Below are 27968 nucleotides of genomic sequence, written 5' to 3' on the forward strand. Positions count from 1 at the left end.
CCAGTTTCCCCTCAGGTCCCCCCGCCCCTCCCTGCCGCCCTTCCCGCCGGACCGCCCTCCCCGTCACGTGCCGGGAGCGCGCTCCGGGTGCACGATGATGGTGGCGGTGGCGCCCGGCGGCGGGTAGAAAATGGCGGATTTCGAGGAGCTGCGGGTGAGGAGGAAGGAGGGAGAGAGGTGGCTGCGGGGCAAGATGTCGGTGCTGGGGGGCCCGCGCCATCCCCGGAGTGAGAGGGAGGGAGGAAGGGAAGGAGCGGGCCCGCCGCGACTTCCCGGGGGTCGGCGGGTCTGCCTGGGGAGACCCTCCCTGTCAGTGCCGGGTTCCCCATCCCCGCCGCGCGGGTTGTGCTGCTGCTGCCGCCGGGGAGGTTCTTCGCGCGCCTCCCGACATTTTAAAAGCCATCTCGGCGCTGCCGAGCGGCCCCAGGGCTCGAACGGCTCCTGCTGGGCCCCGCGCTCCGTGCGGCTGAAGGGAGGGCGGTGAATAACCGCTGGGCTGTTAAAAATGCTGATAGTTGTGGAATCTCTGGAAATCCGTGGACCGCTTTCCATCCGGGAAAGCTGTGCTTGCCCAGCGTGAAACCCAGAGCCTCTTTTCAGACTTGTTTTATCTTCGGTTCGTTAGCCTTCATATTGCCGTGGTGGACTCTGTGTAGCATATTTGTCGGTGTGGGTGTGTGCGTGCGTGTCCTTTCATTTTGTTAAGGTGTGTACACAAAGAGCTGACTGCATAGTTGGTGCTTTTCCTGCTATTTCCTGAACAATCCGCTGTTACCTTTGTGTGGAAGGAGGAGGTTGTCTTTCAGCAGCGTCCACAGCTGCAGAAGTGGAATTCTTCGTGGGAATTCTGCGTGCAGGCCGCTCTCCCGCACCTGGACTTTGTTACAGGAGGGATAAAAGCCAGTTAAATAGGAACCCCTGTGAGCTAGGCTTTAGTGGAGAGGAAGAGCTGGTGTTGGTGAGACCAGTGCGAAATGTGCTGCAGCCGCCAGAGAATTTCCCGTGCTGAGGCTTCTTCCAGCACTAACACTGGTAGTGCAACTGACGAGCTCACTTATGAAAATATAGTGGAAAGGACTGAGTTTCTTTGTCTGAGGACAACAGTGCTCTGTCTCAGTTTTAGGTTTAGGAATTGTTGGCTTATTTTTTTGCACGTCAGCCTTGTGTTTTTGGGTTTTTTCCCCCCCTTTAAATGTATTTGTGTTTACAGATTTTCTTGCTCGGTGTCCTTACCCATTCTCACCCTCATTCCAAGGTGTCTCAAAGGGTTTGGCTGAAGCCCTAGTGTAAACTTTGCACCAGTGGTGACTCTTCTTTTAGGTCTTCCTCTCCAGTCTTGAGGAGGAGTTATGATCTGTCTCTCCCAAAGCACTGGAATCGCTTATCTAGATATCCATAAGTATTGATAGTTTCCCTCAGGGCATTATGTTCCTGAATACCTCTAAAATTGACAGGAAACTTGAGGTGCATAGATAGATGTAATGCAGGAAGTATGGAGGGGAAAGGGAACTGTGTTTCAGACCGACTGCAGGGCTGCCCTTTCATCACTCAAGAAGTGCCACTAGTTTAAAAAAATAAATTCTGAAGACATATCTTTTGATATTCCCATTCATCTTATTTGTAAACTGGAGTGCTTGTGAGATGAATCTGTTAGCCTGCAGCTTCTCTAAATGTTCAGTATTGGTGTGATAATAATTCATGGCCTGTTGTGGGAAAGCTCTAGGTAATTTTTGGAAGAGAATGTTATTGTCTGCCTCATGTCTGCCAGGCCATGGCTGATTTTCTTCCTTTTTTCTTTTTGCGTTTGAGGATGCATTTGAATGTGTCTGCTTGAATACTTGGTTTTGAGGCTTAAATTCTTTTTCAGACAACCAAATCCTCCTGCTTTTGACCGAAGATGAGAGAGATTCCCCTAACCCCAGTAGATTTTGTGAATTGACCTTTAGGTGTGATCTGAAATGGCTGCTTTATAGATTAACCTACTGAATGTTTTTATGGCAGTATTGTTTGCTGCTCTCTTGTTGATTGCAGTTTCCTGTAGTATATAATCTCTACCTGCTTTATAAAAGGCCACTTGGGCCATTTTGAGAGTGGAATTTATTTTAGTAATTGGTTAAGGACTGTCTAAAGGCAGGAGATCAGAGTTCTCTCTTAAACCCTGTTTCTTGAGGGAAACAAGTAGGCACAGCTGTGTTGATTGGGGGGGGGGGGTTTGTGTGTTGGTTGGTTGGTTGGTTGGGGTTTTTTAGTTTTTAGTGGTTTTTTTTTTCTGGGCAAAGGAGGATTTTGATATTTGTTAGGACTATTGCTGGTATCCTCTGTATCTTCACAGAAAAACTTCTGTGGAGTTGGAACCCTAAAGTTATAACTGAGAGGCTGTAGTGAAAGAAACCAGACTTCAGGAAACCTGCTGTTACATCAGGCCTTTTGAAAATCTTCAGTTTTGTTAAAGGATTTGCTACTTTTCAAGATATTGGTGAAAATGTCTGGTCTGAGGCTTACCCTTCTAGACCATGTGATTAAGCTTTTATTAGCTTGGAGTGTTTATTGATTTCTGTAGATTACTGGTTTCTGTAGGCTTTGGGAGTGGCTGAGAAGATGGGGAGAGCACCACAGTGTCTAGTTATAGTTTTGAGGTACCATTTCCAGAGCTGCTGTTCACAGATGTGTTTTTAAACCTGGCTCATACCTTTCTCCATAATCCCCTCTCCAGAGCAGCCCAGTAAATGATGAAGGAATTACTCAGGCACAGGCGGATGTGGAACAGAATCATCAGCCTGGTGTGGAGGCCAGAGATGACGAGCAGACACATTTTTGAGCAGAATTGGCCCAGAAGTGGGGAACTACAGCTCCTTCTGAGAGCCATCTGTGAGGCAACAATTGCAGCTCCCAGCAGATTCTGAACTCACCAGGATTTAGCTTGAAGCTTGTTGAATCTCATCAAAATACTGCAGATAAGAGGATCAGTTACATATTATTTGGTATTCTTGGGTCCCCTGTGTTTCTGCTGGCGTCCTGACTCTAAAATTGAAACAAAAAATGTGGAGTGCATGCAGTCTTTGAAACAGACCTCCAGTTTAGGTGGCAGTATCAGTCTCACAGTTTGTGTTCAGTCACGTTTTGAAGTAATTTGTTAGTGTCATCTCTGTGGGGCAAAAAAGAAGGCGCTTTATAGGCAAATGGCTCTGCCTGTGCCAAAACTAGTCTGTGACATTTGTGATCAGTTTCATAGCCATTCTGGAAAATAACTTGTGTTGTTGAGAAAAAATGGAAGAGTGCTAGTATATCCTTTCTGGCAGGAGAGATTGAACAAAATTTACTGGAAAATCACGTTTATAAATGCTGGAAGTAGGTCCCACTTTTACTTTTTGTTCTTGCACACCCAGTACTGAAGAGACATGATTCAAATGTTGTTTGGATACCATATTAAAATACAGAAGTTGAAGTCTCATACATTGGATCTCTTGTTCATGCCAGACTTGGTGCCTTTCCACTTCACTTGCTTTATTTTTCCAGTCTGGAAGAATGCTGTAAGTGACCGCCTCACATTTACCAGGTGAAGCAGTGCTTAGTGTTTAATTGCTAACAAGAAAATGCTGAGAGCTCTTTTCATGTGTCCTCCTCAAGGTCATTGACAAACACTGTTTTATTTTATCTGTGTTAAATGTAATTTTATTGTCTATGCTGACCAGTTTATGTTTTTGATGTAGAAATTAAATTCCACATCATGATCCCGGTTAAACTTAAGATGGTGAATAGAATGGATGTGAGAAGTTGCTGTTGGTGCTGTTATGATTCTTAGGCTGCTGTTAAATTGAGTGTATTAAATAGCATAAATGCTGATAAAATACTCCTAATGGCCTTTGATAATTGGGTCAGAATTTCGTACCTGCACAAAGTTCTTGTGTGCCCCATAGTTTCACAGTCACTAAGGTTTGTTGAGACACCTTAAAAGTTTGTTTATGTAAAATCATTAACAATTAACTAATTGTGCTGAGATACAGTGCTGCGGAAAGGAAGGAAATAATGAGTTTTTGGATACTTCAAAAAAGAAGCTGCAGTGAAATGGCCAAACTTTGTTTTGAATGTCTTAAATATTTGTGTTTGTTTGACTTAGTATTTTTGCTGTTATTAAGTGCATGCAACTTTGGAGCTAATTCCTAATAAAGGAGCCAGGCTAGAGTCTGTGCAGAGGAAAATCTCCATAATACTGTGGATGTGGTGGTTATGATTTGCATTGACTCTGGTTTCCTTTAGAGCTGCTTTTGCTTTCCTGTACTACTGACACAGATTTCAATAATGGCATCTTCATTTTTCCCTGTGACTTGCATTTCTTTAGCTATGGTTATATCTGTTTGAGAAAACATTTCCACTCAGCAGAGAGGTCTTCAGCTGTCCCAGGACACAGGTTGTTTTTCCTCACCATCATTACCCATTTCTAGCCTGCTGTAAGTCAGCATGGATGCAGATCTGCTGCAAAAGATGTCACAAATGTACTGCTTTGCTGAATGTCCATGAAAGGGCTTAAAGTCAGGAGAGAGGATTTGTGGAACCTGTCCTTGGTGTGTCCCTTCTGTACAGAGCATCCAGGCACTTTGGGGATTATCTGGAAGGCAGTGGGGCTGAAGCAGAGCTCTTAGGGGCAAGCTGACCAGCCTTTCTGAGCAGGCTGGATTGCTTCTGGCCTGCAGGTGTCCAGTTGGCAGCTCAAGCAGGACTTGCCTTAAAGCCACAGTTGCTACTGCTTATTGTAGGGCATGTGTCAAGAATTAAACAAATTAAACAGGCATTTTCAGTTACCTTGCACCGATCTCTCTCTCTCTTTACATATATATATATATAAAAAGAGAGAGCAATGTAGAGTGACAGTTAATATTGCAGGGGAGTGTGGAGAATCACACAGGTCTTGTTTGGAGAGATGTTTGATCCCTTATTTAGCTTTGAAACACGCCTGCCCCTTAATTTCAGTGGCATGTCAGCATTTCCTGGGCTCCTTAACATCATCCTCCCAGGGAAATTAATGCCATTCCAGATACACCTACGGCTTAATGCTGTAGAACAATGTTTCTGCTGATGAATCATGGTTGCTAAAGTTTAACTGTAAGAAACAAAAAAACCTATGAAGCTTCTTATAACCTTCAAGTATGAATTTCAGGGGGGAAAAATTTCTGGAATATAGCAGTGCTTGAATTAGCCAGTCTGATTTCCTTAAATTTCTGTCAAACTACTTTGTGTTCATGGAGTAGTGTTAAAACTAAAATGGCTTTGGTTTTGTGTTAAAAAAGTGCTTTTTATTGGGCTGTGCAGCTGTAAAGAACTTCTCTTAAGAGAAAATGTCATCTACATGACACAACTTGAATGTCTAATCGTAACTGAGTGATGTGAAAAGCATATTAATAACAAGGCTGCAGTCTTCTGCAATATGCTGGAAAACCAAAAGAAAGTAACTTGATAAGGGTTTGTTGGAAGCAGTGTCTGCCTTGCACCGTAATTTTATAAATATTCTCAGACCTCAGACATAAGATCCCTATAAAACTTTATTGATGATAATGAATGTCCAGTCTGTATTTGTAAATGGAGTAGGAAGATAAGTGCAGAATCATAGGTTTGGAATAGATGGGACCTTAAAGCTTCACTCCCATGGGCAGGGACAGCTCCCACTGTCCCAGGCTGCTCCCAGCCCCATCCAGCCTGGCCTGGGACACTGCCAGGGATCCAGGGGCAGCCACAGCTGCTCTGGGCACCCTGGGCCAGGGCCTGCCCACCCTCCCAGCCAGCAATTCCTCATTCCCAATGTGCCAAAATCTGTCCCTGCCCTCTGGCCCTGGGAGCCATTGCCTGGCTGCTGTCCCTGCCTGCCTTGTCCCCAGGGGCTGTGCAGCTCTCCTGGAGCCCCTGCAGGCCCTGGCAGATTTGTTTCATAAATGTGTTTGTTGTTGCCTTGAAGGAAAAGTAGAAACAGGTTTAGAAGGAAAGTGTTGTAAAAGCTATTGCTTAGATACTCCTCTAAACTTCGCTTTTTGCAAGTCGTCTTTCTAAAGCCTGTCTAAGATTTTAACATTGATGGACAAAACAGTGTATATTTTTCATACTTGAAAGCATTTTTAATGTGGGCGTTAATTTAAAATTTTGATGACTCTGGTATTGAAGCCAGGCTATGTCTTCTAGTAAAATGAAAATCCATCTTGTAACAAAGTGCTAGTTTGTGACATTTTTTTTGTATGAAATGTTAGCCATGTTGAGGCGTGACTGACTGCACATTTCACCTTGATTAACTTGCAGGAATGCACAGAAGGCAACAGGCAGGGTAGTAGACAGTATTTTGCAATACATTCATGCTGTTTCCATAATCTCTGTGTAAAGGATTATTTTACTCATTTGCATTGTGATTATGGAACCCAGCGTCATGCTTTCTGCCTGCATCTGAAATAAAGGAGCTGGCGTTGCTATCAAGCTTATGCAGTTATCTACAGAAGCATGCAACATGAGGTTTTCTGTAAATTCATGAATACTAGTATTATCTTTTAACACAGTTTCTCTTTTATGTCATAACTATAAAGCTGTTACAGTATTTCAAGCCATTTTTTATGAATGTCGGAACACTTTCTTTTCATCACTGTTTGACAGAGTGCAAGGAAAAGTAGAAGGGGAGTCCAGGGTGGAAACTAATATTCTCAATCTTGTATTGTTTTGTTTTTGAGGGAAATTGCTGGGATGAAATTAAGGTAACATCTGCTGTTGGTCTCTTCAGAAGTTTGGGTGAGCCACTCAGTGGCTCCCATGACTTTTTGCTGGCTGCTGTGTCCATGGTGCATTTGTAGACAGGGTGTTGGGGAAATACCTGTGTGAATGCCACTGTGTTATCTCTGCTGAGAACAGCTTCTTGATAGAAGAGTTGGTGGATCCAAATGGGCTGTCTGGAAATGTTGAAAATCAGGGGCTGAAATGCAATAACCTTGTCTCATCAATGATGAGGAAAGGGTGTGCCAGATGAGGTTTCTGCTGTAGTGTTTTAGATGGTTATTTTGATTTGCATAAATAATGTGGCCCTTGAGAAGGCAGGTCCTGGCTACTTCTCCTGCTGTGTTTTAATGGCACAGGAAATAGCCAGTGACTTGGACTTGGGACTGCATGTGTCCAGACTTGGGTCATTGTGTGCCCAGCTGGACAAGGTGCCCATGGTGTCCCAGCCAGGCTGTGACACAGCCCCAGGGCAGGGCCTGTCCCTGTGCCGGCACTGCTGAGGCAGCTCCAGTGCTGGGGACAGCTCTGGGCCCTCAGCACAAGAGAGACACCGAGGGGCTGGAGCGTGTCCAGGGCAGGGAACGGAGCTGGGAAGGGGCTGGAGCCCCAGGAGAGGCCAGGGGAAGTTGGGCTCTCCTCTCATGTAACAAGGGATGGGACAAGATTAAATGGTCTCAACTTATTCTAGGGGAGGTCTAGATTTGATACTGGGAAAAATTTCTTGACCAAGGCTGTTGTCCTGCCTGCACAAGTTGCCCAGGGCAGTGGAGGAGTCCCCATCTTGGAAAGATTTAAAAGCAATGTGGATGTGGCATTTAGGGACGTGGGTTAGAGGTGGCCTTGGTAGTGCTGGAGCAATGGTTGTTCATTATCTTGGAGTTTTTTTCCAACTTAAATGATTCTGTGATTTTAAGTTCAGTTTTCATCTGATACAATTCACTGGTCTTAGTGCCAAAAGAATTTTCACAATATTAAAAAGAGAGTAGGGAACAGGCCAGGGACACAGGGACGATTTTGACTTTATTGGTGACTGACTCAGTGTTTGGGCAAAAATTGTGTTAAAACTTCAGCTGAGATCAGATCTGTCAGAACATGAGTATTAACTCTCTGTAGTAAGGACTTGGGAGGTAAAGGCAAAACACTGTTTTGAGTTGTGTCTCTTTTGAAATCAACGCCCAAAGTTTTAGTAAGAGTCCAGATGCACTGCTGAACTGTTTTTAAAAATATGTGTGATCCCAGATGTCTGCTGTTTCATACCTTCTGTTAGCACCTTCATCTCCAGGGCTTGAGTCTGGAGTTGTCATGGTGCAGCAGCACAGATTGGAGACAGGTGTTCTTTCACCTTTAAAAACTTAATCTCCTTGCTATGATGAAGGGGTCCCTAAGAAATAGGAAGGAAGCTGGTTAGAAGTATTCTGGACAACTTTATACCTCTGAAATGGAGATATAAACTGCTCACAAAAATGAGAGATGATGCATCTGTGCAAAGTTAATTGTTGGTAGCAGTGGAGCACAAGATTGTTTCCTTTTGTACAGTGAGCTTTTTTTTTTTTAATTTCTATTTTCACAAACAGTAGGATTCTGAGGATTGAACTGTGAAGTTAAAAAAATTAGTCTTCCAAAACTCACCCTGGTAACCAAGTAAATAGTATTATTTGTTTTGAAGACACCTTTGTGACGCTTGATGCCAGAATGTGATCTGAAAAGGAGAGGGAGTTTTTTGTGACATTTTTAGAATCAATTATGTTGTTTGTGTGTCATACTGTATGCCACAGTATGCAATACATAATGTAGCTTTTAACTGTCCTCCTTGCTGTGTGCATATCTTTCAGCAATGAAATCTGATATGCCTATCTCTCTTTGTGCTTGCTTTAACAGTGTCCAAAATAAAGGGAGTTTCACAATAAACTGTTCAGAAATTAAGAAATAAAATAATGAAGTGCTTAAAATGGGTTTGAAGACAGGTGATAATACTGATTCACTTGATTTTTTGTTTGGTATTTTGCTTCACAAAGTGAGACAGATTCTTTGTGGTACAGCTTGTGCTGTGAATTTAAGATTTTATTGTTGCTATTGTTTGAGTGTGGAAACAAATCTTTCATGGGCAAATTCAACCTGCATCCTGGACGCTTTGTTTCTTCATTTTAAACTAACTGTGCTTTTGTGTTCTGTGAAGGTGTGGGCAGTACCCATAACCAAGTAACAAGTTGTCAGGTTAAGTGATGAAAGATGCCGCACCACACTCCTTGAAAAGGCCTCCTTGGGGTGCTGTGGGCTCACCTGTGCTTTCCTCTCTCTCCCTTTCAGAATATGGTATCAAGTTTTCGCGTCTCTGATCTGCAAGTGCTGCTGGGATTTGCTGGACGTAATAAAAGTGGTCGCAAACATGACCTCCTGATGAGGGCACTGCACTTACTGAAGAGCGGCTGCAGCCCAGCGGTTCAGATCAAAATCCGAGAGCTCTATAGGCGCCGGTACCCGAGGACCAATGAGGCGCTGTCGGATTTGTCGGCTATAAGACCTGCGGCGTCCGGCTTGGACAGCAGCTCCTCTCCGGTCGAGCCTGACTTGGCTGTCGCGGGCATTCACCCACTCCCTTCCACGTCAGTCACACCTCAGTCTCCGTCCTCACCTGTCAGTTCCGTGCTCCTTCAGGACACTAAGCCCCACTTTGAGATGCAGCAGCCATCTCCTCCGATTCCACCTGTTCACCCTGATGTTCAGCTGAAAAGCTTGCCTTTCTACGATGTGCTCGACGTGCTCATTAAACCCACGAGTCTAGGTAAGTGTTTAATACCTCTGCAGCTTGCTTAATTCATTAAATAAGCTTTGCTTCTAGCAGTACTGAGCCCAGATTTCAGTGGGTTTTTGCAGCTGGGACAAAATGAAACTCCTTTCCTTTTATATTTTTACCTTTTCTTTTTCTTTACCATTTTTCCCAAAAGTGCAAAACCACACTTCAGAAAATAGTTTTCTGTTATAAAAGTAATATGATTAAAGACTTCTTTCTTTTGAATATTAAAGAGAAGAGCAGGGTTATTCAGTTGGAAGGCACCTACTATGATCAACCAAGTGTCTAACCAAAAGCTAGACAATAATAGTTGAGGGCGTTATCCAAATTCCTCTTAAACAACGACAGCTGACAGCATTGACTGCTTTTCCTTGGGTTTGACCACTCTCTTTATAACAAAATGTTTCTTAATACCTAGTCTGAACGCCCACTTTTTTGGCTGAAAGATTTGGACCTGAAGTTTCTGCTTAGTGCAAATGAGGAACAATTTTTTTTCAGTCTTGAAAATTTTGAATTATTTGGAGCTACATCTTCTGTCTTGAAATTCAGTCAGTCTTACCTTACATGTCAAAAAATGTTCCCTATTTAGTAACATATTTATAAAATAAGTTTGCATCCTCTTAAACAATTTCGTTTCTTAACTGATCACAAAGTCATTTAGGCTGTGACTTGTAACTCAGTGAGATCATCTGCCATCCTCCAGTACCTAAAGCAGAAAACTTTTATCAACAAACAGTAATTACAGTGCCTATTGTCACTTCTCTTTGTGCATAGTGACACTCATTCTTCTTGTGCATTTGAGAGTTAAGTATCTAAATAGCAGCTAAATCAGAGATCTAGGAGTATAGTCCACCTCACTGCTTCATGCTTGAGAAGGGATGAGTGTGGTATTCCTTTGCACTGAGAGCCCAATCGTAAGTGTGGGGTTTAGTTTTAACCCACACTAAATTAAATAACAAAATACTTCTGCTGTCTTTTTTACTCAAGTATTATGCTTAAGTATTCTTATGTGCTCAAGTATTATTGTTAAATAACCAATGTGCTCTGTGGTGTGCGAGTGCATACATGCATTCTGTATCTCGAGGAACTAGGTGTGTGTTTGCTCCACCTAGATTCGTTTTAATGTTTGCCTTCTTCTTGTGTGGCTTTTTTCTGGGTATAGAAACCATCTCCCCTGAATGTCACAGTGCACAAGACAGTCCAGCTCTTCCAAATTTGTGTTAGTTTTGTTAGTTTTTTCATTTGTTGCTTAGATTAGGCATGCACAATTTAAAATAAGCAGCAGGGAGCTGCTGCTTATTTTAAATTGGACATGCCTAATCTGCCTTTATTTCAGGTCAAAATTTTTAACTTCTCGTCAATTTTAAAGGAAGTAAGAAAGTGACATGTGCCTACTGTGGACTTTAAATATGAAAATATTGCCAATTCCCATCACTGATAGAAATTTGTATTCAAAGATACAATGTGAACATTGTATTTCTTTATTTTTTTGTCAGATGCCACTAAAGGGTAACTCCAGACATGAAGTCTTAGATGGCTTCTCTGGCTTGAGGGGTTGTGGTCCATCACTTCTTCTCCCAAGACTTTGTTACCTGTAGCTGTTTGTGAATTTTCCAGCTGTCCATTAATAACTTCTGGTGCACATGTTCTTCCTGTGGTACCTTACAGTAGTTGTTGGCGTCTCTGTGGTATTCCTTTTGTCAGGTATCCAATTAAATACTTTGTTGTGTATTTGTTTGAACCTTCCTCCTTTGGGAGAAAGGATTGTAGCACAGTTTGTCAAGGTGCTTCAGTACTGAAGTGTAATGAGATGTTAAACCATCTGAATGTAGTTTAATGAAAGATTTGTTCCATTGCTTTTTTTGTTAACAGTTACATGCAGTTCAACCATCATTTGGGTGACTTAATGCCTTGTTCCAGATCCTGTTTTAATCAACGGCTTTAATCACCATGGTTCAACTTCTTTTGTGTCTTTTTTTCTTCTTCTAGTACAGAGCAGTATTCAGAGGTTCCAGGAGAAGTTTTTTATCTTTGCTTTAACACCACAGCAGGTCAGAGAAATCTGTATTTCCAGGTAAGAAGTAAGAGTGTTGTAAAGTGTGGGTAAATCTCTACACAATTTCAGGAGAAAGTGTGAGGGTTTGGTTCACCATATGCATCTCTTATTCAGCTGATGCAGAATGATAATTCTCACTGAAGTTACTCTTGAGTGTATATCTCTTCTGTTTCCTTCAGGAACAACTGTGCACAGAATTTGTGTGCATTTTTGTGAAAACTGTACACTGTTAAAGAATTAACAATTACTCAGTTCCAAATAATGTCATTGTTCAGAGAGGTGGGAAGCTTCCCTCTATTTCTCCTGGCTGTAGGAATGGAAGCCTGCCTCTCTGTTTTTTCCCAGGGTTGATGTTGTAAACTATGAAAATTCATGGGCGTGTTGTCATCCCTGGCAGCATCCTACTTGGCTGTTGCTATGAACTTTTGATGGAGGATGCTGATCCTGAAGTTCTGTGTAACTTGGGAGTAGTTAAACAGAAATGTCAGGTGTTCATAGCTCAATAAAACAAAAACAAGAGCAAAGTTTAATGATGCCGGGGCAGTTGTGTCAGTTGTTTCTCTGTATGGCTCTAATACAAGTCCTGCTAAGTGGGTACTTCTCTTTTTCTTTCTTGTTGTCACAGGGACTTTTTGCCTGGAGGCAGGAGAGATTACACAGTCCAAGTTCAGCTAAGGTACGTTTTGTGCAGTGTTCTCTGAAAACTTAATTGGCTGATGGATGTTTGTGGGGACACTTGAAAATGATGCTTTCTCTTTCTGTGGATACAGGCTATGCCTAGCAGAGACAAGCTGCCCTCAAGAGGATAATTATCCTAATAGTTTGTGCATTAAAGTAAATGGGAAGCTGTTCCCATTGCCAGTAAGTATGTATGTATGTATTTGTGGCTTCTTGGTGACTTGTGGAGTGTGTATGTGTTTTTCTGTAGTGTTAGCTTGCCAAAACAGTCAAGCTGTTTGTTATCACTCAGATTTCTCTAATGTTAGCCATGGAGTTTGTACATTTGCTGTGTGAGATAGCCATTACTGCTGTTAATCATCTTACAGCCACTGCACGGACTAAATGTGATTATGCGCCCTACAGCAAACCTCGTCTTTTGCTGTTAATGTAACTAAATAATTCAAAAACAATCTGGTGTCTGCATGGAGAGTCATCCTCACACCTGCTCAGACTCCGTTTATTTGAGGGTGGTAGCCCTTGCTCTGTGGGCTGCCTGTATTTGTGAGAGACTTGAATTCCTTCTTGTTTTGAGGTAATGGCCTCAGCCGCTTGTGTGCCTCTTGTGCACTGCTCTGCGTCTGTCTGCTTAGAGCACAGTTTATTATGGGGATGAAGAACAGACACATTTTAGGGTTCCTAGCACATTGTGATACTGTATCAGAACGCTGTTGGCAGTCACACTTCAGGAGTGTCTGATGTTGCAGAAATTAGTACGTAGCCACCACAGGGTCATCTGGAGCCTTGGGTATGGACAGAAAGGGAAAAGCTCTCTCATTCTCAAAACATTTCTGGAATGGGTTTCTCTCTTTCTTCTTTCAGTAGGGAAACTCTTGCACAACCCATTCAGAAATACTTCTTGAGGCTATAAAGTGTGGTAAAAGTCATGGAACAGAGGGGTTTTTCAGTAGGTTTGGAAAGTGGGTTTTTTCGGTGGGTTTGGAAAGTGGGTTTTTTCGGTGGGTTTGGAAGGATACCATGTGGAGAGAGAAGGTGTGAAACCTCTTTTTCAGATTGTTTTTGGTGTCTTAGACGTATTGTCCTGTACCCTCCCTCCTCCCATATGCAACTGTGACTGCTTTTTTCAAATTTTGCCTCTACTCAGCTTAAATGAGACTCCTTAGATTCTCTTCCTCCTATTTCATTCTTCAGGTTATAAAAGGTTTCTTTCTCATGTTTTCTGATCAGTGTTTTTTGCAAATGCTGGTTGCCTTCCATGTGATAACTTTGAGGGTTACAGCAAAAAAGAATTCAGTCTGATGTTGTCTTTTGGGCATCAGTGTCAGCTGATTCTCAGTCTTGTTAATATAGGTTACACCCTGCTGTGCTCTCCATTTTGTGTGTAAGGTGTCACAGTTGTAGCAGAAACTACTACTAATCTTGGATTATTACTTAGTTTGGAGACTTAAATCCTCTAGGTTCTTCCTGCACATGATAAGATGATTTTTTAATCTGTTCAGCTGAACCTTAGCTGCGAAAATGAATAAATCACTATTGCCTTGGCAACTTCCCCTCCTCATTCACTATGAGCTGAATGACAAATAGAGTCTCAGTCTGAGTGCTTCTGCAGACTTTTTTTGCTCTCTCTCTGCATCATTGGGCACTTCCTTTCTGTTGCAGGAAGTGTAAGGTGACTTCTTTGCTTCAAAGACCACTGTTTTCACTGCAGTAGTGTTAGTTAGTTAACTTCTGATGCCAGCTTTTTTTGCCCACCTGCACAGTGCATAAGTGAACTTCTGTCTTTGCCTGGTAGGGCAGTTCACACCTCTGCAGAAAAAACTATTCTGTAAATTATTCTTGGTCTGTAAGTTATTCTTGGTCATCTCCTTGCTTGCAATCCTTACCAGAAGCTTCACAGCAATGCTGCCTGTGTGCCAGTACTGCATGGGATTGTGTTTATGTGAACATCATGTTTCCTTGTATCCTGCATTAGTGTCACTGGAAAAGCCAGATTAATGGGCAGTTATGCTTTCTCCTGATGAATTTCCTTGCTGTAGCAGATGATACCTGCCTTGGGTAGTGTGGTTCTTTGAAGAACCATGGAAGACTTCAAGAACCCAATAATATTGCCACTAGAGTTGGCAGCCTCCCTAAACAGTGCTAGGCCGTGCAGAAAGCTCCTAAAGGACAGGAAGAGAAGGTTCCAAATTGTTGTAGGAGTATGAGTGTGAATCTGTTCTCAAGAATAAACTCTGTGGAAGAAAACACTAAAAGCTTTGCTGAAGCAAATCATGCACTGCAGAGTCTGTCTCTGGAAAAAATAAAAGGGAAATGTAATAGAACTTGCATTCACTCTCTTCTGAAATAATTCTGTGTTTTAAATGTGAAATTGTCACCAGTTCCCATATGTCTGTTGCCTCTGTGTTTGGAATAAAGCCCTCATGGCATATTGGGCTAGTGAGTAGAAAAGGCTGTTTATATATATAATATTTTTATATTTTTATTATTATTGTTTTTATTTCCAGACTTAGCATCTCTCAAAGTAACTCCTTCACCAAACACTAGGTTGTGAATTTGTATGTATTTCTCTGGTTAAAGAAATACTTTTTTTTTTTATTCAGCATATCCTTTCTGGGTGAGTTTTTTGTTTAAAACAGCACTGTCTGGAAATTAATCAGTACTGCCTGTGCAAGAGGCAGAGCTGCACTTGCTGGCATCCTTCATGTGCAGGATGAGTTTGAGATGAGTGGCTGCAGGCTGGCTGTGAGCTCAGAGCAGGGGTTCTCAGGGTGCCTCTGTCAGACTGGCTTGTTGTCATCATGACAGATGCAGGGTGAGAGGAATAAGCTGCAGGCTTATTGTGTGACGAGGGTGTTGGAACTGCATGATCTTTAAGGTCACTTCCATCCCAAACCCCTCTGATTCCATGATCTCTTAAATACAGCTGGTACTCCATGTGCAGTCCTTCTTCAGGGACCTTGGCAGGGGACAGGTGACACCTGTTGCTAATGGGGCCAGTAGCTAACGAGGCAAAGTAGTTACTGAGGTGATGTGGAGCTCTTGGAACAAGGTGTAATTGTTTCTTAATCAGTGAAGTGTTTTCAGTGTGTGAAACACTGAGTTTAGTCTTCATTACTTGCTCTGTTTGTCACTAAGGCTGTGACCTAGTGATGTTTCACTCTGTTCCAGTAGGGCATGGGGAGAAGGAGGACAGAACATCCACATGACCTTTTACTCTTCCAGTGAACTTCCCTGGACCCAAACTGTGTTCTCTTTCACCTTTCCAGTGCTTCTGTAAAACCCTTTTAAAACAACAAATGCCTTACAATTGTGTTTGTCTCTGCTGATGTACTGTGAAAGTCTGATATTTCTCAGAATAAATGCTAGCTTTGCTCTCCAGCCTAGACAGCCTCTAAGTTTGCCTGCTTCTCATAAATCTGTTTGAAACTAACAAGTATGTGTCAGCAGTTTCAGAGTACACTGGGGAGACTGAGTAACACATCCATTGTCCTTTTTTCCCATAGGGATATGCTCCACCACCAAAAAATGGAATTGAACAGAAGCGACCTGGACGTCCCTTGAATATCACTTCTCTAGTTAGGCTGTCATCAGCAGTGCCAAACCAGATTTCTATCTCTTGGGCTTCTGAAATTGGAAAGGTAACTTGCATGTTCTGTAGGATGTGGGAAGTCATCTGAATAGCCTGTTTGAGCATTCCTGCTCCCCTGCTGCCTGGTGTGGCTGGCAAGTGTTTTTTGTTAGGTGCCTGAGCTTATTACCAGGAAACAAAGTTTGCTCTAGAGCTGTGGTAGTTTTCAGCAACACATGTGAGATTTACATACAGATGGAAAGATTTTCTTACAGGGTTCACATTCAAAAGTCTGCTTTTAGAGTTTGCCTGAAATGCATGTCAAAAATAACAAACTCTTTTTGTGGTGTGAATAGTAAATCCCCCTGCAGATTTATTAAGGAAAGAGAAGGAGAGTGCTAGGAATTTTTGACTCCATCCTGGGTTTAAATAACTGTTGCAGCACCCTTTCAGCTGTTGTCAAGAACTATTTATTTCTTATCTGTGACTGTTTGTGTTAATTCTGGATGCAGTTACCAAAGTAGTTTTCTCTACAAGGTTTTATTCAAAATCAAATTCTCTAGACTAAAAATACCACATATTTCAAAGAGACTCCAGTATAAGCTTTTATATTAAAATTTTAAAAAGAAATAGGATTGAAAGGTAATGTTCAAAAAATAAATGAATGGCAGTGCTGACATCAAAGGATGATTTTCTAGAACCGGGATGGAGACGAAGATATGAGCCATTGCTTCCCAGTCAGAGCACAGAATCTTAAAATGGCTCCAGTCCTGTGTGTGGTCTTGGCCTCTCATGCTGAGGCCTGCTAGCTTTCCTCCCTGTATTGCCAAAATATACTCTGATGGAAGCAGATGACTCGGAATGCTTGGACATCCTCCCCTTGGCCTGAGAAGTGAAGTGAGTTCTGTGGTTTAGTGCTGATGCCAGAATTTGCTGCTTTTCGTCCTCAAAGTGACACCCTGGGGTGCAGCCTGGGGTGTCACAAAAGGGCTTGTTGGCATGGACTGGGCTGATACTGGAGGGCTGCTGAGCCAAGGGGGCATAAACCCTGCAGTGCTGGGCAGACTTGAGCCTCTAGAATCCTCTCTGTAAGGCAACAGTTGGTCGTTCTTTAAGGAAAAAACAAAAATTGTAGGTTTCTTAGTGGTTTCATGTGCAATTAGAATGCTTTATCTGCTGCTCTAGGTAAGAGCTGGTTTTCCTATAGGTGGTAAAGGAGGAGCAGGGCTGTAGGAGTTGTTTGATGTTCCTGTGCAGTGCCCAGGCAGTGCAGGACCCATAGGAAGATGACTGACAGGCGGTGGAAATAAGAGGTCACGAGTTGTTCTTGTTACACAGATGAAACCATTATTATCCTGCAGCACTGGGGCTTGCAGACTTTTCATTAGTGACCTAGAAGTGGGAGTGAACAGTGAACAAAAGAAGCTGACAAGTGGTGTGAGTTAGGGAGGAGTAGAAAATGCTGGGGAACGGGGCCAGGCTCAGTGGAACAGACACGGTGTAACAAGGCTGGGCTTAGGAGTACAGAACAAGCTAAAGAAAAGGTACAAAGAAACTGGGGCAGCTCTGTACCATCTGAAGGTGTTGTTTATACCATAAAGACCTTTTATCTTTTGTCACGTAATTCTTTGAGCTCCCCACTGACACTGGAAAAAAGGGGACAATAAAGGAGACAAAATGTGAGAAATTCTTAAAAGATTACATGTATGAAATGTGTCACATATGTTCTTTCCTGGAGGAGAACTCCAGGAAAGAGTCTCTTGGTTGTGAAATTACCTTTTAGTTCAGTCATAACTGGAGTAGGATAATTAGACCTCACTGGCCAGAGAATTTTGGCAGAATGTTGGACCTCCACAGAATTGAAGTTGTCTGTCAATGCTCTTAATAATTACTAATGAAGCAAAAAGCCACATTTTTGTTTTAACTGTATGCTACAACTAGTGTGAATAGTAATCTGTTGTCATAGTGGGGGCATTATATGAAATCAACATTTCATCTTTAATCCTTCTTTTGTGTAGAATTACTCCATGTCTGTGTATCTGGTTCGCCAGCTCACCTCAGCTATGCTTTTGCAGAGGTTAAAAATGAAAGGTATCAGAAATCCTGATCATTCCAGAGCACTAAGTAAGTAATCAACTTGCCTGTCTATACTTTTGGAGGGTGATTAGTGGCGCTTTAAAACTAGAATTAGTAATACAGAAGAGATTGGCTGTTTTTTGAGAATAAAGTCCATGCCCGGGGTTTCACAGGTTCCCTTGGCTGTTGGTGAAGCATCACACTCTTTTTCAGTGGGAGTTTCTAGGAAGCATACCCAGAGATCCCATCTGAAATGTGGTTATGGGAATGCCACAAGCACTCCTTACTGTGCTGGGCTGTGAGGTGCAGCTAGATGTCCTGAGTTCTTTTCACCTGTACCTCACTCACTCATAATGGTGTATTTATCTCTTGACATGTCGAGTTGAGTTTGCTCTGTGAACATCAGATGTTAAAACATTTGCTACTTGCTTATAAGTAATGAAACTGTTGTTTATGAACTAGATTAATATTTTTAGATAGCTGAAAAAAAAAGTGCATGTACTATTGAATCAAGGTTAGCATTTGAAATAATGACCTCTATGTATAACTTCTTTATTTATTTTAATAGTTAAAGAAAAACTAACTGCAGATCCTGATAGTGAGATTGCCACAACCAGTCTGCGGGTCTCTCTGATGTGTCCTGTAAGTATGGCTGGAAATTTCCAGATAACGTTAATATTTTCATCTGTAGTGCAGAATTGGGCTGCTTTTCAAAGGCCTTGCTTTAGGTACTGTTTGCTATCAGTTTGCAAGCTGCGCACACAATCCCAGTGTTGTGCAGCTTCCTTCTCCACCTTTCCGAAGCTGCCGCTCTCTCGCGCTCCTGGAGGTGCAGAAGCGGCTTCTTGGCGCAAAGACGATTGTGCCAGACACAGCGCTCTCCAGAAACTGCACTTGTTTTATATTTTATCAGCAAGTTAGGATAAAATACAGGGGAGAAGCAGCAGTAATCCAGCTTCTGGTTTAGGACTGGATGCCTCAGCTGTGATGCACTGAGTCGAGCTGCTGCTTGTGTACAGTGAGGCCTGTAGAGGGATTAATCTCCTATATTGACATGCTGAGGCTAATCAGGCAGGCTGACAGAATAATTAAAGGATGGAATGATAATTAAAACCTCTTCTCATCTTGGTGGCTTTGCCTGTACTGCAGATACAGAAGCAAGCAAAAAAACAGGCGATCACCTTATAACAAGGTAATGCTGCCTTGGAGGCTCTCTTCCCAGGAAGAACTTGGTCATTCTGAGTGTAACAAATACCTGGAGCTCAGGAAAACGCCTGAAATACTGGGTTAAAAGAAAATTATTGAAGAATCAACTTCAGTTGATTGTTTAATAGAAATGAAGTCTTCCAAGTAATGTTGTTTCAGGTCCATTAGAAGTATTTTTGACTGTTCTCCGTGTGTTGAGGCCTTGGAGCACGGCTTAATTTTTCCTTTAGGAGCACTGTGTGGGTGCTGTGATGGAGTGAACTTACTTACAGCACCCTTAGCCCCAGGCACTTATGTAGTGAGCAGCAAGAGTTGTTTCACCAAGTGCCTCTGGATTCATTGTTAACCATTCAGGCCTGTTTCTGTGTCTTCTGTCCTGACACCCTTTAAATGCATCTCCTGCAGCTGGGAAAAATGAGACTGACAATCCCATGCCGGGCAGTGACCTGCACACACCTGCAATGTTTTGATGCTGCTCTTTATCTTCAAATGAATGAGAAGAAGCCTACCTGGATCTGCCCTGTCTGTGACAAAAAGGCAGCTTACGAGAGCCTAATACTAGATGGGTAAGAGACTGGCTTTGCAGATTACACAATTACTTAAAATCTTTCATTATGTACTCAGTAGCTGCTTTTGTGACTTGAAGTTAGCCATTTAGTACTATTTTTGGTCAAAATACTTCAGACTGGAGGAGCCATTAGATTCCATTAGTTTCTCTTCCCATAATGACCTATGTAAGTTTATGTCCTAAGTGCACCATCAAACTCCTGAGTCTCAGTGTATTTCTTCTGGAGAAATACAAATGCAGCATAAAAGGACAGGTCTTCCTTTCACATGTCTCTATCCCTGAAAGGTGTTAACTTCAAAATGTAACTTCTAACTCATAACAATTGCCTAATTTGGTTCAAGAGGTGATGTATTCTGCTTCAAAATGGAAATCTGTGCATTGCAGTAGTGTTGGAGTGAATTATGCATGGGTTGGGATAATCTTATTTTCTGCTATCTGAAAAAGGCTGTAATTACAGGTTTTCAGATTAAGAGGAGCTAGGGGGAAAGACACAATGGGTAGAAGGTGATCATAATTATCTCTTTTTTTCGTGTCTCCTTTTCACTTAGAATAAAAATGTAACTTAGAATCAAAAGTGAAACTTTATTTTTTCAGCCTCTTTATGGAAATCCTTAATGAATGTTCTGATGTGGATGAGATCAAATTCCAGGAAGATGGCTCCTGGTGCCCCATGAGGCCAAAGAAGGAAGCTGTGAAAGTGTCAAGTCAACAGTGCACCAAAATAGAAAGTATGTACATCTGGGGACTCGTTACAAACCAGGACAAAATCTTGGAGCTTGGATAATGCGTGTGGATGTTGGTGTTTGTTTTGTAGAGGGCTTACTACTACTGATCTTCTTGGAATTTAAGGTAGAAAAGAAAGGGTTGTATCTCTAAGAGTGCATTTTTTGTCATTGTCTTTGCTCTTTATAATAGCAGTTAAGAAAATGAAAGGTTGCTTTTGTTTTGCATCCTTAAAATGATAAGTGTAAACAAAAGTTTGTTCTTTAATAGTCTCAATGTGACGCAGAAGAGTCACAAAGCAGGTACTGGGGCAAAATATTTTTTGTAATGGCCAGGTGATCTATTATACAGGATCTGGGTTCCTGGTTCTCTTGCAAATAGAAACTGCTGACATCACCATCTTTTGGAGAACAATGGTGTTTTTTCTTCTTCAGGTTCCAGCGTTGTTAGCAAACCATGTTCCGTGACAGTGGCCAGTGAGGTGAACAAGAAGAAGGTTGATGTTGTCGACTTGACAGTAGAAAGCTCTTCTGATGAAGAAGAAGATCCTCCAGCCAAAAGGAACTGCATATTTATGTCTGAAATACACGGGAGCCCAACCAAAGGGTTTGTCAATTTTAAAGTTAGTTGTTATTCTGTAATGTCTCAGCTAAACTGATCTGTAGAGAAATGTACTTGGAATCCAGCTCTGCTCTTGCAGAGGAGAATGTCTAGGCCTCTCCTGTAGAAGGTTGTATTGATGCAGTAACTTTGTACAGGCAAAACACTATTAAATAGATTTTTACTTCACAAAAGGACTTTTTTTTTGCGCTGACTGTTGCTGTGTTTGCAGGGACACTTCTCCATAGAAAAGGAATCTGACTAAGCTAGTGGGCAGTGTTCTCCTGAGAAAGTAGATTATGCCAAGTGGAGGAGCTTCATGCATTCTTGCTGAGTTAGTGTCATCTTAAAGGCTTTTCTCTTGCTGTCTTCTGTATCCTCTATCTAATCTGCTTTGGTGCCCAGAGAACGAGACTGTGTTGTGTGTTTCATCCATCCTGTCAGTCTTGGAAGGGAGCCACTTTTCTGTTTTCAATCAAGATGAGCTTTTCCTCCATCTCTCTGTTAAATTTTGGAATGTCTTGGATGCTGTTGTTGGCTGTGGTCATCAGTCAGTCCTGCACCTTGATTAGCGCAACCAATGACTTCCCAAGTCTTTTGGCAACTCCTCCATCTTTGTAGTCAGGCCTGACTTTGGCACTGGCTTGACCACCTTCTCTGCTGCTGTGCCCTTCTGTCTGTCCAGACCTTCTGTCTGTCCTGGTCTGTGCACCTCAGCTTGGGTGCTGCTTGTGGCTCCCATGTTTCTGCTCTTGGCCCGTGGGGCACCCCAGACCTGCAGGGAGTGAGGGCCACTGGTCAGGCTCACCAGCACTCACTGCTCCAAGCTCAGCTTTCAGTACTGGCTCATCAGTTACTGTTTCTGCCTGCATGAGGTGTGTGTCTGTGTCTCTCTGTGTAGTGGCTTATGACCTGTACTAAAATAATAATAATAATAATAATAAACCAAATCCCCTTCTGTTTTGAAGGTTCCCCTTCTGTTTCAGAAGTAATGAGCAGGTGTGGTGAGTCTCTAGTCCACAGGAATGTCTGTGTGGTCCTTGGTGAGCAAGTAGTTGGTCATCTTCAACCACTTTCAGCAGTGATGCTGCAATGCTGTTGCTTTTTTGTGAGGATTGTGGAGGAGTCCTTCTGCAAGACTCTTCCTCACTTTTACAAGGAAGTGTAGCTACAAATACATCTCTTAATGAAGTTTCAGAAGGCACCAAGACTTCCTTCCGTGCTCCTATGGTTGAGATGGCTACGTGCAACTGTAATTGTAGGAGGACTGACTTCTTTTCTCTCTATGACCCATGTATTTTCCTTGCTTTTTGGGTATGAATATGACATATTTTTATTCTTCAAATCCAGATCAACGTCAGGCTTTTGGGATATAGCTTATCTCCTTTAAACAGTGTTGTCTGAGTGTTGCTAGTCTTGGGAGAACTGGGGTGTCTTCTTAGAGGAAGCAACAATACTTGCTGAAGTGTGAGAGGTGCCTGAGAAGGGAGGGTCTGAAATCCATGGTTGTGACATCAGAAGTAGGTTAACAGGTAGGAGTGTGGGAAGGAAGATGAGTGGATAGCACTAAAGGCTGGAGGGAGCAATGCGGAGCATGTGGGAGCAGAATTCTGTGTATTTCCACCTGACTTGCAGTTCATGAACTGTTCTGTGCACGTGGCTGGTGCCTGGGCACCTGTGGCAGTGTTTGTAACAATTCTGCCAAGAGATCAGGCAGCGTGAGGGGAAGCAGAAGGGTTGTAACATGCTTCTTGAGGGCTGAACTGGAGGCTGTGAGTAAAGGCAGACTTGTGTTTACCTCCCACCTGTGCAATATGTGTCATCCTGTGGGGCAGGATAATGGTCAGTTGTGCCCTTGGTGTAACAGGTGGGCACTGAGCAGCAGTTCTGTGGAGAAATCAGATGGAACACTCTCCTCCTGGCTCTGGTCACCTTTACATCCCTCTGTGGGTGCTCACAGACTCCCCTTTGTCTTTGACTGTTGCCAATGACTCCAGCACTGTACTTTGTTTTAATGCCAACTTGCTCTTATGTCACAGCTGCTGTTGAGAGCCAAGATACGGTCATGTTATTATGAAGACTGTTATGAAAAAGGAAATTAGAGTGGAGTACTGTGTAGTGAGTAGCCACGCTGTAGTTGTGTTGTCGCACGGTGACTTGTGAATGAGAGTGCACAGTAGTGCTTGGTTTCCCTTGTGCAACTAACAGCCAGGTTGTTTGTAATTTCCCATGCTGTTTGAAACAGGGTTCTCATGTATCAGCCATCTACTGCCAGAGTGCCCAGCGTGACGACGGTTGATGCTGCTGCAATTCCTCCTTCATTAACAGACTACCCAGTACCATTCCATCACCCACCAATATCCAGTATTTCATCAGACTTGCCAGGTAGGTGCTGAGTGTTTTTCATGTATGTTCTGACGACGGTATTAATTTATGGGGTGGGTAGAAATTGGAAAAATTTATTAACTCTTTGTTTTTGTTTTTAATGGAACAAGTCTATATGCAGTATGGCACTGATGGGATGTCCGGACAAGCCTAGTACAGGCTGTCTGCCCATTTTCAGATTGCATTTTGCAGCAGTGATGTGACAAGCACTGCTTTTGGGGTACAAACTGGCACTTGGGCGTGGCAGCCAGAAACTGCTCTTGCTGTGCTCAGCCAGACTTTGTGTAAACATCTGGTAGTTATGTGTTGTAGATGCGAGGGAGAGTAGTTGCTTGTTTTAGTTACTAGAGGTGTGAGGGTGCTAACTCATCCCAGCCCTCAGTGTAGTTACTCTGCTAGCTGATTGTAGTGGTGCTCTGTCTAGACTGTATGAAAAAGGTTAAGGTGAGCTACAATCTGTGAGCTGACCTCTATTGACTTTCTTTACCTAGACATACCCTAAATGCCTATGATGTATTCTTCAACACTGCTGCTAAATATCACACAAAAGGTGGGGATACTGATTGTTTTCTATCCTGGCTCCTTGAAAAGCACAATGTGTAAAGGGACTCTGGGGGTTCTCTTGGCCGGCTGTAACAAACCCAGAGCACAGGAAGTGGTGACTTGTGGTGACGGGTGTCACTTTGGCCTCCTGTTCTTCCCTTTCCCTGCTCCATTGCCTGTCTCCATTCCTCCCCTGCACATCTCTGGGTTTTTTCCTCTTCTTTCAGCACCAGTTTGGCAATGAGATGGATATCATTCCCCTTGTTTCTCTGTCCATCTTGGCTCCCTTACTGCTCCCTCCCTCCACTTCTCCCTTGTTAAGAAATCAGTTGTCTTCCGAAATTGGATAGGAAAGTAAGCTGAGAGAACAGAAGTCTAGAACTGTTGTTCAGCACTTACCAACTGAAGTTCTAGAACTTGCACACACAAAAGAAGCCGTCAGTTCTGTAAATGCAACTGACTTTTTAAATCTCCTTCAAAATTTTTCTCTCATGGAGAAGAGGAGGAGAGATGTCACAGGCCAGAAGAGATTTGGAGGTGAGGGGAGTGGGAGGGAGTATATCATTTCTTTCTGTTGACATAGCAAACACAAGGCCAATATTTATTAAAAAAAAAAAAAAAAAACACAAACCAAAAAATGTGGTAATTTCTCATTGGTTTATAATTCTAAACATCTTGCCCTAAATGCTTACATGCAAATGGTGTTTAAGATGGACACTAGTTGTCACTGGTCTTGGAGGATATACATTGAACTACTTGTAGTTTCCTCTTCTTCATTCCTTTTATTTGTCTAGACACAAAACGGGGATGATATTAGAAATGTTTCCTTATTGGCTGCCCGTGGGTGGAGGAAGAGACCTGCTGCTTGTTTTTGGACTTGTGCATGTTGTGACTTTACTTCATTCCAGCATCTTTAATGTGATGACACTCTTCATGTCCCAGTTTGGCCAAGTCAGGTACAATATGCAGTGAAACTTGCATTAATGAACCAACAGCTCCAAATGGCAACCTCCATCTAAGCAACCACATTGAACCACCCTGCAGTATTCAGTGAATAATACATCATTATGTCATCCTCATTATTAAAAAGAGCCACTTGTACTAGATAATTCGTTTTGCTGCTGCCTGAAGTAGTCGTTGAGAGTGGTGTCACAGTGGTATATTCCATTTAGAAACTCTGTATGAATTGCAAAGTCTGTTCTACAACCACAAAAAAAAAAAATCCTTAAATTTGTTGTGTGTGAATAAAGGAGAGACTTGTCTACTTATCATCCTTCTCTTCTTCCTAGGTCTGGATTTTCTTTCGCTAATCCCAGTTGATTCACAGGTATGTTTCTGATCTGTTTTGGGGTCAATTTCCAAGCCTGATTTTGCGATGTTGTGCTCCAATAATTGTCAGGGTGTCATCATCCAAACTGTGTTTGCCATTCACTTGCTTAGACCTAACTAATGAATGTGCAGACCTAGTAATGAATGTGCATTAAACAGGATTCAGCTTTTCCATGATGAATCCAGGCCTGGAAGTTCATTCTTTACTGATAGTGTGCCTTTTTAAAGTAAATATGTGCTCAGCACTAACTTGAATATACCCAGAGTGTATTTGAGGCTCTGGCATAGGCTTGCACAGAGCAGCTATGGCTGCCCCATCCCTGGAATTGTCCAGGTTGGATGGAGCTTGGAGCAACCAGGGGTACTGGAAGGTGTCCCTACCCATGTCAGGGGATGGAATGAGATGAGTTTTAGGGTTCTTCCAACCCAAACCATTCTGGAGTAGAAAAAGGGGGAGGTGAGGGAGGAGGCCGGTGGCTGCCATCCCTGCTTGGTCCGTGCTCCGCAGAGCTGCGGTTCTCGCTGTGGTCCCGTCGCGTGGGGAAGATGTATCTTCAGAGCATACATTTCCCTCGCGCAGTTAGTCTCTTCACTCTTCATTGTTTGTTTCAAGCAGTACTGTCCTCCTGTGTTTTTGGATAGTCTCACCTCAACCTTAACAAGCAGCACGCCTGGCAGCATCATCACCTCCACCAGCCACCACGAGAGCAGCACACACGTTAGCTCCTCGGGCCGGGCCGAGGCCGGCGTCATCACCAGCAGCGGCGGCGGCGGCAGCGCGCCCGACATCATCTCCCTGGACTGACCCTCGGGGCACCACGGACCCCGCAGGCATTGCACACAGCTGCTGCTGCTGCTCCTCTTCCCCCCACCCGGAATTCCAGCGCCTCGGAGCTCACGCTGATATTTATTGAAAGGATTTCCCTCCTGGGAGAGTGGGGTGAATTTTGCTGATGCTCGGAAGAGAAGCGATAGGATGGTTTTTGGTTGGGCTTTTTGTTTTTGTTTCTCCTGCTCGTTGAATAGATGGTATAGAAAAGGCCCTTTTGAGAATACATGTTCAAGCTCTTAGTTTGTTCTGGGGATACTGACTTTCTGTTTTGTGGATTCCATAAGTGCTTTTTAATTTTGTTGTAAAATACAGCAATAATGTAAAAACAAATGAGTGTTTTTTTTAATAAAGAAAAGCACTTACTTGCTCTAGAACAGCAGTTAAGGAAAAGGTGCAGAAGTGTAGGAATTAGTGAATTTGTAATATTTTCACTGGGGCCTGTAATAAACTTCATTAAGAGAATGAAGCTTTGAATAGCCATGACATGATTTATGTCTTGTTACCCACCTCCCCCTTACCTGGGGACACATAGAACGCCTCTATAAATGGAGTTGTTGGGGTTTTTTTTCCTAGTTTCATGTTCCAAATGCAACAAGAGCCTAAGCTGTGACCTCTTCCTCTTTTATGTTCTTTCAGCTAGGAAGGGGACAGACTATCTATGCAAACCCTGCATCACACAGTCTCTGTGCTGCCATGTTATAATTGGGACACCTTGCCACCACTGAACACTCCCGGTATGCCGTGGAATGTACAGCTCCTTTCTGTGGCAGCCATAAGCAGATGAAATAGGAAAGACCTAGAAATAGAAAACTCCTCCAGTGCAGGAGTTTTTTCTAGGATCTCCTGATTATGGTTTCTCTCTCCTCAACAACTGCTGTGTGCCATGTGGACTGTAAAGGGAGCCTTGGCTTTTTAGGAAATAGAAGCCATAGCTGCACAGTGTCCCCACCTAATTTTGAATTGTGTGTTTAGGGCTTAATGATGCTTTGCCCCACATTTCCTGGCCTCCTGATTGTTGCATTTCTACTTCAAAGGGAACAATTTCCCCGTTGTACTCCTCTGATGACCGTGCTGCTTTGTTAGTGTGTACGCGGTGTCTGCCCACACACACCTGGGGATAACCTCAGCAGTACTGTACGTGGAAGAGGTTACAGACTAGGAAAACTAAGTCATTTCCATGGAGCTGGAATAATGGTATTGTCTATGTATGTTGAAATAACAGCTTTCTCAAGTGTTGCGTTTCTGTTCAGTAACTGTATTTGAAATTATTCCTTCCCTAATGACCAGATCTTACTTTTTTGCTAATTTTTTGTTCCTTTTTTCTTACCTCTTTAGTTGGATGTCTGGTGCTTTTTGCCTTCCAGTACTGTTACAGTATTTGAACCAAGTACATGGATGAGGTATATTGAAACAGGATGTTTTGTAATTTTTGTCTGCCCTGTACCCCTACCTTTAATGCTGCATTACTGTTCCTTATTGCCTTTTTTGTATGATTTTTCACGCAGTCTTGAGTTCATTTGTTGGTCTTAATAGTGACCCAATCTTTCTTTTATTTTTTCTTATCAGTTTTAATATTTTGTACCTGTTAAGGATCAGTTTTTGGCATGATTTATTTCCAGTAAAACCATGCTTGTTACAAAGTTTTTCTTGATGGCCTGCAGCAGATCAGTGCTTTCTGCATCACCATTGCACGTCGACTTGACCTGTAAGTAGAGTGTGGAAAGAGGTTCCAAGAGTAATTCTGAATAAAAGTTTGAAACTGTTCTCTGCTGAAAATGCTGTTTGTGCTCTTAATGTCAAACTCGAGTGTGGCTGAACTGTCTGAGGGGATGAGAACATCTTGCGCATACATCAGGAAAGTGAAGTAAG

The 27968-nt window shown here is 42.7% G+C and overlaps 1 protein-coding gene across 8 annotated transcripts; it reads left to right on the forward strand.

Annotated features, from left to right (window-relative positions):
- Nucleotides 1–27535, forward strand: PIAS2 (protein inhibitor of activated STAT 2). Of its 8 annotated transcripts, none has more exons than XR_271343.4 (15): nucleotides 1–154; nucleotides 9052–9526; nucleotides 11525–11609; nucleotides 12217–12267; nucleotides 12362–12452; nucleotides 15773–15907; nucleotides 17856–17961; nucleotides 18482–18555; nucleotides 19525–19685; nucleotides 20282–20415; nucleotides 20845–21016; nucleotides 23256–23395; nucleotides 23887–23945; nucleotides 25228–25265; nucleotides 25910–26010. XR_271343.4 is itself a non-coding variant. In XM_005490119.4 (14 exons), exons 1-14 carry the CDS (start codon nucleotides 131–133, stop codon nucleotides 26070–26072), a joined length of 1878 nt encoding a protein of 625 aa, XP_005490176.1. In that variant the 5' UTR covers nucleotides 1–130; the 3' UTR covers nucleotides 26073–27535. The 8 variants fall into 8 exon arrangements, 4 of the variants coding, with proteins under 4 accessions (XP_005490176.1, XP_005490177.1, XP_005490178.2 ...); XR_271342.4 differs by having other exon boundaries at nucleotides 25884–25986; XR_001332913.3 differs by lacking the exon at nucleotides 23887–23945 and adding an exon at nucleotides 24733–24894 and having other exon boundaries at nucleotides 25884–25985.
- The last annotated feature ends 433 nt before the right edge of the window (nucleotides 27536–27968 follow it).

Source organism: Zonotrichia albicollis, chromosome Z (assembly GCF_047830755.1).
Source record: "Zonotrichia albicollis isolate bZonAlb1 chromosome Z, bZonAlb1.hap1, whole genome shotgun sequence".
In the NCBI taxonomy this organism is placed as follows: Eukaryota; Metazoa; Chordata; class Aves; order Passeriformes; family Passerellidae; genus Zonotrichia; species Zonotrichia albicollis.